Source organism: Xenopus tropicalis, chromosome 4 (genome assembly GCF_000004195.4).
Source record: "Xenopus tropicalis strain Nigerian chromosome 4, UCB_Xtro_10.0, whole genome shotgun sequence".
Classification (NCBI taxonomy): domain Eukaryota; kingdom Metazoa; phylum Chordata; class Amphibia; order Anura; family Pipidae; genus Xenopus; species Xenopus tropicalis.
The window spans coordinates 61,228,166-61,238,598 of NC_030680.2; the positions used below are offsets into that span (position 1 = coordinate 61,228,166).

The following is a 10,433-nucleotide window of genomic DNA, read 5'->3' on the forward strand; positions in this document are numbered from 1 at the left end:
TCAACCTGCATCTTTTTACTATTAATATACTTAAAAAACTTTTTGGGGTTAGTCTTGGCCTCGGCCGCGATGCGCTCCTCATTTTCTATCTTTGCGTTCCGGATTGCTGTTTTACAACACTTGTTACAGTGTTTATAATCATTAAACGCAGCTACTGTCCCCTCTGACTTATATTTCTTAAAAGCTTTCCTTTTTCTCCCTATTAACTTCTTTACCTCAGAGTTAAGCCACATAGGGTGATTCTTAACACTTCTACTTTTTCTTATTAATGGAATGAATTGAGAACAGTAATGATTTAATATCATTTTAAATGACAACCATTTCTGCTCTGTGTTTTTATCAGAAAACATAATGCCCCAATCTATGCCCTGAAGTGCTGCCCTTAAGGGCTCTGGCACACGGGGGAGATTAGTCGCCCGCGATAAAACTCCCTGTTCGCGGGCGACTAATCTCCCCGAGTTGCCTACCCCTGCCATCCCACCGGCGAACATGTAAGTCGCCGGCGGGATGGCAGACGCGGCGGGGCAATTTCAGGGAATCGCCAAAAAAGACTCACAAGTCTTTTTCGGCGATTTGCGCGAAATCGCGCCGCCGCGTCTGCCATCCCGCCGGCGACTTACATGTTCGCCGGTGGGATGGCAGGGGGAAGGCAACTCGGGGAGATTAGTCGCCCGCGAACAGGGAGTTTTATCGCGGGCGACTAATCTCCCCCGTGTGCCAGAGCCCTAAGGAGCTAAAATTTGCCTTCCTAAAATTCAGTGTCTTTGTTGCCCCCATGTAAATTTGTTTCCTGCACCAAACATCAAATGAAATAACATTATGGTCACTATTACCCAGGGGTTCAACCACTTGCACATTTGCTATACGTTCTGGGTCATTAGAGATCACTAGATCTAGTATAGCATGGTTCCTGGTTGGCTCCTCAACAACTTGTGACATAAAGTTGTCATGCAGCAAGTTGGGGAATCTGTCCATAGGACAACTATTAGTCGTGCACTGCACAAAGTTGGCCTTTATGGAAGAGTGGCAAGAAGAAAGCCATTGTTAACAGAAAACCATAAGAAGTCCCGTTTGCAGTTTGCCACAAGCCATGTGGGGGACACAGCAAACATGTGGACTCAGATGAGACCAAAATGGAACTTTTTGGCCAAAATGCAAAACGCTATGTGTGGTGGAAAACTAACACTGCACATCACTCTGAACACACCATCCCCACTGTCACATATGGTGGTGGCAGCATCATGCTCTGGGGGTGCTTCTCTTCTACAGGGACAGGGAAGCTGGTCAGAGTTGATGGGAAGATGGATGGAGCCAAATACAGGGCAATCTTGGAAGAAAACCTCTTGGAGTCTGCAAAAGACTTGGGGCGGAGGTTCACCTTCCAGCAGGACAACGACCCTAAACATAAAGCCAGGGCAACAATGGAACGGTTTAAAACAAAACATATCCATGTGTTAGAATGGCCCAGTCAAAGTCCAGATCTAAATCCAATGGAGAATCTGTGGCAAGATCTGAAAACTGCTGTTCACAAACGCTGTCCATCTAATCTGACTGAGCTGGAGCTGTTTTGCAAAGAAGAATGGGCAAGGATTTAAGTCTCTAGATGTGCAAAGCTGGTAGAGACATACCCTAAAAGCCTGGCAGCTGTAATTGCAGCAAAAGGGGGTTCTACAAAGTATTGACTCAGGGGGCTGAATAATTACGCACACCCCACTTTGCAGTTATTTATTTGTAAAAAATGTTTGGAATCATGTATGATTTTCATTCCACTTCTCACGTGTACACCACTTTGTATTGGTCTTTCACGTGGAATTCCAATAAAATTGATTCATGTTTGTGGCTGTAATGTGACAAAATGTGGAAAAGTTCAAGGGGGCCGAATACTTTTGCAAGCCACTGTATATGTTTAACAGTCTACTATTATTAAAGTGACCTGGTATAATATTTAAAGCATCACATACATAAACTTCTTCAGCATCTATTCTGGTCTCATACATCATTTGGTGCTTCCTTTCCCCCCTCTCTCCGCTCACCTTGTTTCTGCAGCTCAGCCGCAACAGCATAGCCGCACCCAGGCTGGGACACCATGAGCTCCAGGGTCCCATCTGCAGCAGGATTAACAGAAAGACTATCCACCTGCAATGAGACAGGGAAGTCTGAAACTCTAAAGCTGGTGGGAAGGGAATATAAGTGGGGTGTGGCACAGAGAGTATATTGGGGTATGTATTAGGGATGCACCCAATCCAGGATTCGGTTCGGTATTCGGCCAGGATTCGGCTTTTTTGGCAGGGTTCGGTTTCAGCTGAATCAACGGTCCTGGCCGAACCAAATCCGAATCCTAATTAGGATAAATATCATATGCTAATTAGCATTCAGAAGGGTTAAATGTTAGGGGGAAAAAATAATTCGCCACACGCGGATTCCGTTCGGTATTTGCACAAATCCGTCGGGCATTCTTCTCTGCAGTGTGAGTCACATGTGAGCATGTTACGTGCCTGTAACTTTAGCAGCCAATCAGAGGAGAAGCAGGAAGAAGAGAGACAGGAAGCAGACATGCGCAGTAGCTACTGTCAGTACTCAGCGTTACACAGAGCTTCAACACGCTGACACAAGCTTGTGCAGAAAGGGGTCGGCGTCCCCTCCCCTGGTGCCTCCACTGACTCCTGCCCCCTCTATAAAGAGGAGGATCAGAAGACAGGGGAAGATGGCCCCTTTGAACTCTGCTGCGCAAGTCTGGAATTTCTATGGTATTAAAATCCAACAGATTTTTTTTGTATTTAACCCCTTTTCTGCCAGTTATTGACAGCAATTCAAGGGGGGGGGGGGTGGCACCACCACCAGGTCCAACCCCCAGAAACAGGGATCCATTATCTTGCAATACTTCCTTGGAGGGTTTTTTGAGTGTCCTTCCCTGAGTGAGGGAACATGTAGAGGCTGAAAGCCCTGCGCTTATCCACAGAACACCGCTAAAGTGTAAACACAGGCAGGCAGGTGCCCTCCTACCCAGGTGCAAAAGGGAAGGCCTGAAATGAAATGGATATTGCTTTGCACTCCTCGCAATAAGAATAATAGTAAAAAAATAATAGTAATAGAAAGGGCAAGGTGGGTGGGGAGGGAAAGCGGGGATGGCCACCCAGGTCTCCTAGGAAGCAGGAGGGTGCAGTTCCACAATCTGGCCGCAGGAGGGCAAGGTGAGTGGGGAGGGAAAGTAGGGTATGGCCACCCAGGTCTCCTAGGCAGCAGGATGGTGCAGTTCCACAATCTGGCCACAGGAGGGCAAGGTGAGTGGGGAGGGAAAGTCCGGTATGACCACCCAGGTCTACTAGGCAGCAGGATTGTGCAGGTATATGAGTTTTACAGGAGACTGACATATCAAGAGGTTAAACACCAATATTACAACTAGAAAAAATACATTTGATGGTTCAAAAATAAAATGTTAAATGGTAGAGAGAATTATTTGCTATGTAAACAGTGTAATTTAGAAATAAAAAGTACCCCATAAAAATCATGACAGTATCCCTTTTACAGTTATAAGAGGAAGAACATATTTAGTCACTTTAGAGAGCTTTTTCTATTTGCGTTTTACCTGCCCTTCAAGCAGCCATTTCTTTAGGGCCACCAATTGGCCACATGTCAGGTCAGCATCCGGGGGACTTTCCCAGCAAAAAGCCCGCACTACTCGGTCTGTGTACCCCAGAAGCAACTCACAGAGTCCGTCCCCATCTGGAAGAGGAAAACATAACGTTGTAAAACTCTGATAATAGCAGCACGTGTAGCTTCAAACAGACTGAGGCTTTCAACAAATAACCAAAATAAAAGATTATAGGTAAGTGAGCGTGACATATATCCTGCACCTCCTCATACCTGCTTGGGGGCATCTTTCTAGCTATTCAGATATCTTATTAATATTGCAATTTCTGCAATACAAATTCAAGGGGAATCTGAAATGATGGAACTTGGATTTGTTCAGGTCTGGCAGTTCAAAATAGGCCCTGGCAGAATTTATATATATATTCAAGATACTTCTCGGATGTTATCACAAACCACTCGTTCTGTCCCGGCTCTTCCAGAACACTGCTTCAGCGATCTGCTGGAGATGTGGGACTGAAGTGGGCTTCTTATGTTTTGGTCCTGCCCAAAATTGACTCCGTTCTGGGATACAGTTCACAATTGGTTGAGAAGAGAAATGTTCATAGATGTTCTCTGGGGCCCACTTATCTGCATCCTGGGAGATGAAGTGCCGAACGTGCAAAACGCAACTCAGCGTTTAATAGATAGTATCCTAACAGCAGCTAGAGGGCCAATAGCAAAAGCCTGGAAAGCTAATACACCCCCTACAGAATTAGACTTTCTGGAGAGAAACAGATATATACGCAGAATGGACTTTCTTTTTTTTTTTTCTCCTTTGCACTATCCTTTTTTTTGGCTTCTGTATTTCTCTTTATATAATTAAAATTCAATAAAAAGAATATTAAAAAAAAAAAAATAGGCCCTGGCATTTTATATACACAGAGGCTCAAATAGCCCCCACCATCCCACTAAATGGTAAATATGGCATGTAACAGCAGCCCCTCTGGCATTTTCCTGGATTGACAGATTGGCAGTCTAATTTGAACCGATGCCTAACAGTAAATGTTTAGAGGAGAACGCACGCATTTTATTCCTACCAATATCACTGATCAGAGCAAGCTTCGTGTTGGCTGGGAGGTGCTGGGTATAGGTTGCTTTCTGCTCATCCCCCTGCAAAGGGTCCAATGGGCCTTCAGGCTTGGCGGACAAGTCAAAGAGGTGAAACCAGCCTTCTGCGCTGACTGCAATCACAAAATTCTTTGAGGGGAAAAAGAAATACATGAGCACATTTATTAACACAGGTGCAGAATTGTTCCATTCAAATTTTTTTATTATGCTGAAATCCAGCTGCAAAACAGTTCTTTTCTTTCTGCATCATTTGAAATCCTGGCAGGGGAGGAGGGACTAAAACACTGACAAATTGTAACAACTTCTCAACAGCTTACAGATAGCATGCAGGAACTGCATCACCCACAATGCATTGCACTGTGATGCTGCTTTCCTTATTGAGATCACGTGTGCAGGGAATTGTGGGATTTGGAGGATGCAGGCAGAAGGCAGGCTCAGGGCAGTCGACTACTGTTACATGTTTTTTAAAGCCTCAAAGTAGTCAGCCAGATTATTATTACATGAAAAAATCATAAAAAGGCTGCATATTTTTTCAACTGATGTATATTACAAAGTTGCTTTATATTATGTTTACTTTTCGAAAAGCTAAAGTTGTGTTTGGGTGAAGTTTCCCTTTAAAGCTAATGATCATGTTTAGCCCAGAGTGGAAGCTAACACATATATAATCCATTATTGCCTACAAGATTAGTGGGTTTTTCAGTTATGCTATATTATATAGTAAAATGTATCAACTAAGAAAAAATTGTACTACTCACCTTTCCTTTATTGCAAACATCGCCTACCCCAACACACGTGAGCTAAAAAAAATAATGTAGATAGCATTAAACAACAATGTTACAACATCAGCCATTTTGTTTTTCTGCTTTTGCGTGTAGAGTTGCAATCCACTCACATATATATTTCAGATTTCCTAACTGGTCTCAACAGAGGCTAGCTTGTGCGGGAATTAAATATTTAATATTAATTATTTTTATTCCATGGAATAAATAAAAATAAAAACTTTATGGCACTAAGGTTTGACGTACAAACAGCCTGGGTGTTCAAGGCCCATCAGGGGTACTGGCCCAGGGGCCGATGCTGTCTGCCCGCTCACCCCCCTGGCTAGGCCTGGATTTGTGGGTAGGCCACAAAGGCCCGGGCCTAGGGCAGCAAAAATCTGGGGGTGGGATATGAGGGGTCTAGGTGCTTCCTATCTTAAAATCCCCACCCTTGTGGGCACATACTTCAGCTCTATCGGGAGGGCAGCAGGGGAGCAACAGTACTTTCACGTAGGTATTGGGTCTGGGTCGGCGGGGCCCAGTGGGTTTTTTTTCCCAGTGCCCTGCCGGCCCAGTCTGACCCTGTGTACAAAATGCATCAAGATTTCCTTGGGTTATTCCTTATTGTAACAGTATCTAGAAGAATTAAACAATTGGACTTTTCTGAGTTTTCATTTTTTAGTTACATGTAATATTTATCAAGATGAACTGTATGCCAGACATAGTGTAGCCTGGTGGGGATGGATCAATGATATATTTATGTTGGGGGGGGGGGGGCTGATGTTCAGTCCCTGTTGTGGTTTCGTGTTATGCTTAATGAGAGGCACCCATCTATCTCTCTTTCACTAACATATGATACCCAGAAAATTCACTTTCTTGATGTGCCAGTGTATAAAAATCAAATAGGAAGTACTGGAGAATAGTAGGCAGAAAGAAATAATATGTAATAAATTTAGAGAGAGAGAGGTTATCCAGAAAAAGTTATTCAGGAAGCAAAACATAAAGTTAATAGCCCTCAGAAAAGAGAGAGTCAGATGAGGAGGATTCCTGTTGTTACTTGTTAACTTGTTAAATTAAGTAATCAATTAGGATCTATATTACCTTAGCACTGATACATTTTACAATAGGCTTATCCACAAATATAAGATCTTGTATCTCCACCAATGATGTCATTCCGTAAAGGTAAAATGATTGGAAGTTGTGTAACAGCCTCTATATAGTCCGCAGAACAAATCCGTGAGTGCATTTCTGGGGTTGAAAGCAATAGGTATGTTTCCTTGCCCTAACTGCGCACAATGTTCTAGTGTGATTAAGGGCAAGGAATTTATACATCCAGGTACAGGAGATAAGGTACATCTACAGTAGGGATGTGCGGGTCGACAAGAACTCTATCGGCATCTGACCCTAACCCCCTGTAAGGAAGTGTGCCTTACCGGCACGGCGGGGACGCCCGCCGCGCTGCCATCGGCGGGGACGCCCGCCGCGCCGTTCTGCCTCTGTGCCTGCTCCTCCATAGTGTGCGCGCGCGCGCACTTCCGCATGTTTAAAGGCGCAGGCGCGCTGACGAATGACGTCATGACGCACGGCGCATGACGTCAGCGCGCAATGGCGCCAAATTTGAAATATTTAAAGGGCCTTTCTTTAGTTACTGATTGCCCGTGATAGGATTTGATTCCTGGTGCCTTTTGAGCCTTGTGTATTTTGTTCCTGTATCCTGCTTGTTGCCTTCCTGTGTTTTTGACCCGGCTTGCTCCTGACTATCCTGATTTTCCATATCTGACCTCGGCTTGTACTTCGACTACGTTTTCGTCTCATCCTGCTGTATCTATTATTCCGGTTTGACCCTTGCCTGTCTGACTATCCTTGATTGCTGCCCGCCCCGACCTAGCCTGCCTGACGACGACCTTGTTTAACCCTATTTGTACCGTGATCTTCGGCCTAACTGACTTTATCTACAGTCGTGCCCCTTTGCTTGCCAGAACTCCTGCCTCGTTCCCCTCGTTAAGTCCAGGTGGCATCTGAGTAGCTGAGGGCTCCTCCCGAAGCCAAAGGCGGTCACAACACTGGTGAAGCCGAGCCGAGACAAGGGAACTTGGCATCTGTTCTGGTTTAGGGTGCCGACCGTGACACCCCCCCTCTCCCAACCCAAACCCTAACTGACCCGGCTTCTGCCCTCTATTTATAGACCCGTGCCCTCACCACTAACTTCAGTGACTTCTTCAGTTCACCCATTTGAAGAAGCCACTTGGATAAGTGGAGAAACGTTTTCAAGAAAACTCAGAAAAGGCCAGTTGTTTTAGACTAAATTCTACTAGCTACTGTATATCATGGCCTGGATCAGGGGTCTTTTCAAGCAAGGGGCCAGTTTATGGTCCCTCAGACTGTTGGGGGGCAGAATATAGTCCCCCCACTATAGTCCACCCCACTCTTGCATCCTCTCTCTTCCAGCTCCCCCCTCTCGCTGCATCCTCTCTCTTCCAGCTCCCCCACATCGTCTATCCTCCCTCTCCCAGCTCACCCCCACCCCGCTCTGCTCTGCTCCACCGCTGAATTCCAGGACTGCTTGTTGCACATACTGTAGCTGAGGGAGCGCATGGAGCAGCAAACACAATGCTACTGATACCGACAAAATCCTATGTTTGAATGTAGTAAGGATACAAAAACTGGCTTATTTTACTCTTATATGAAACAGCAATTATTTTATTGTTTGAAGTAAAAACAGTTGGTAAGTGCCCAGAACTGATACAGTAGGCAGGCTAATACTACACAAAATCAATGTAAATAGGCCCTATATTTGGAAATGTAAACACAGAGGTAGAGAGCTTCTGACTGCATACAAGGGGACAGAGTCTGGAATCTAAGTACATGCTTGGGACATTACGGGGTGTGAAGGTATAGGGGGCCCATACACCGATAAGAAGCTTTTGAGATAAGTGTATTGCTATATAGCACTATCGCTAGTAGACTACAGCAAGAACAGACAGGATGCCTATTGGCGTATAAAACCACGTATCGCACCCTAACCTGTGCTCAAAACCACACCTCCCTCAAAAACAAACAAGTTGGAAGCAGCCCGGCCTGATATGGAACTAACGCTGTAGTTTTAGTTCCGGCGCGTTAGAATGACGTCAAGGCGGCAGCAGCTATTGGTCGAATTCTACACACGTGATCGCGCTGGCCTGTCAAGTGACTAGCAGAGTATATAGATATAGAAACATTTTATTTTTAGTCAGTTGCGAAACTGTGAATAAGGAAGCTTCTTATTCAGAGCAGCAGTGTTACTTTACTCTTTACTCTTTAAACAAGTCACTCACTTTGAATTAAAAATAATATTACATAAGCCAAAATAGTATTACATAAGCACCTTATTGTGTGGTGCAGTGTTGGGTGTAAGTGTTGGCTACAGGGCGTCAGAAACTCACTGGGTTCAGTACAGATAGGTTGTCCCAAGTCGTGGAAAGATCTATTTCTTAACTATTGATAATGCATACCTCCCAACATTTGAAAATTAAAAAGAGGGACAAAAGTATATGCCGCGCTAAATGATACGATATTTTTTGACCACGCCCCTCTGACCACACCCACATTACAAAACACCCCCATTTTCCATGGTTGGAATGGCAGCATCAGACACACCAAGTGCACTAGTGTTTTAAACACTTTCTAGCCAAAAAGTGTTTGTTGGGTAATAAATCCAATAAATACAATAACACAATAAACTTAAGGAAAAGGGCCACAGTCATATTTTTGTTGCTAATTATATTGGCACTATGATGTATAAACAGAAATTATACTTCATTTACCACAGTATATACCTTATATACCTTTGTTCTCAAGGTCTTTGCTTCTATTTCCCTTTCCTTATCCATTTGTTTTCTCTTCTTCCAGTATTTCTGTTATGTGCTTTTCCTTCACTTCCAAGATTTGCTTTAACTGGTTTTTATGGCTCAGCCAGTTCCGCACCATGTGTATGTAAATACACCAAATTGTAAGTGGGGGATAATATACAAGGCAGAGTTTGAAAGGGTTAAAGTGCACTCAAGGTGGATAAGGAAACACTGCTCATCTCTACAGCAGTACGTCTCTTAATTCCTGCACAGACTACAGCACACAGGAAAGCTCAGCCCTGCACTGGCTACACTTCCCCTCTCCAGACCAAGTGCTGCAGAAATCCAGACCCTTTTCCCTAGCCGTGTGAGTGAGCACAGCCAATGGGGAAATCCAGACCCTTTCCCTAGCCATGTGAGCGAGCACAGCCAATGGGGAAATCCAGACCCTTTCCCTAGCCATGTGAGCGAGCACAGCCAATGGGGAAGTCCAAACCCTTTCCCTAGCCATGTGAGCGAGCAAAGTCAATGGGATTCTTACAAACACGGAGAAGCATGGAACTTATTTATTGTCTGGGCCCATTCTTTGCAGGGATCTGGGAACTCTAATAGTTAAATGATTGAGGAAAACAAAATTGCATAATGTGAAAAGAGGAGGGAAAAATGCCAAACTACAGTATTAAAAATATATGATTATGCGCCTGATATACGTTGTACCAACTGGATTTGCCCAGAAACAGCCCAGTGTGTAATTACCCACAGGAGAGACTAGTGCTCTATTTGCTTTTACCAGGGGGTAATCTTAATCACTCTTAGCACTTCCCACATTCCAGAAAAAAGATAAGGCTGGAGAAGTCTGGTGTCAAAATGGACCCCCTACTGTGCACGTTCATATTATTTTTCAGGCACCACCTGCTGTCTGAAAACAGAATAACAGCCTAAGAAGGCTTTTTTCCCCCTGACACAGCAGGGAGATGGCACGAGATAACACAACAGGATAGCCTGTGTTATCTTGTAAGTTTTGGGAAAACCTGCGCTTCATCTGTACTTCACAGACACAGCTTCTGACTTAGGGGAGGGTATTATGAGTAATGTATCAGTGTTTGCAGATGACACAAAACTCTGCAGACCAGTCAATTCTATCCAGGAT

The 10,433-nt window shown here is 44.4% G+C and overlaps 1 protein-coding gene across 1 annotated transcript; it reads right to left on the reverse strand.

The window, feature by feature from the left end:
• Positions 1-1,846: 1,846 nt before the first annotated feature.
• Positions 1,847-9,770, reverse strand: LOC116410562 (KICSTOR complex protein ITFG2-like). The gene is made up of 5 exons (XM_031901397.1): positions 9,281-9,770; positions 5,454-5,495; positions 4,668-4,827; positions 3,587-3,723; positions 1,847-2,136 (listed from the first exon to the last, which is right to left on the reverse strand). Exons 1-5 carry the CDS (start codon positions 9,323-9,325, stop codon positions 1,990-1,992), a joined length of 531 nt encoding a protein of 176 aa, XP_031757257.1. The 5' UTR covers positions 9,326-9,770; the 3' UTR covers positions 1,847-1,989.
• Between the last annotated feature and the right edge of the window lie 663 nt (positions 9,771-10,433).

Bases quoted from the DNA above. Each gene is read 5' to 3' on its own strand.
- LOC116410562 (XM_031901397.1), bottom strand. From the start codon at position 9,325: ATGGATAAGGAAAGGGAAATAGAAGCAAAGACCTTGAGAACAAAG. The intron at 5,496-9,280 runs GTATATAAGGTA...TATTTTTTTTAG, and splicing joins CAAAGACCTTGAGAACAAAG to CTCACGTGTGTTGGGGTAGG. The intron at 2,137-3,586 runs GTAAAACGCAAA...GTCTCATTGCAG, and splicing joins AATGGCTGCTTGAAGGGCAG to GTGGATAGTCTTTCTGTTAA.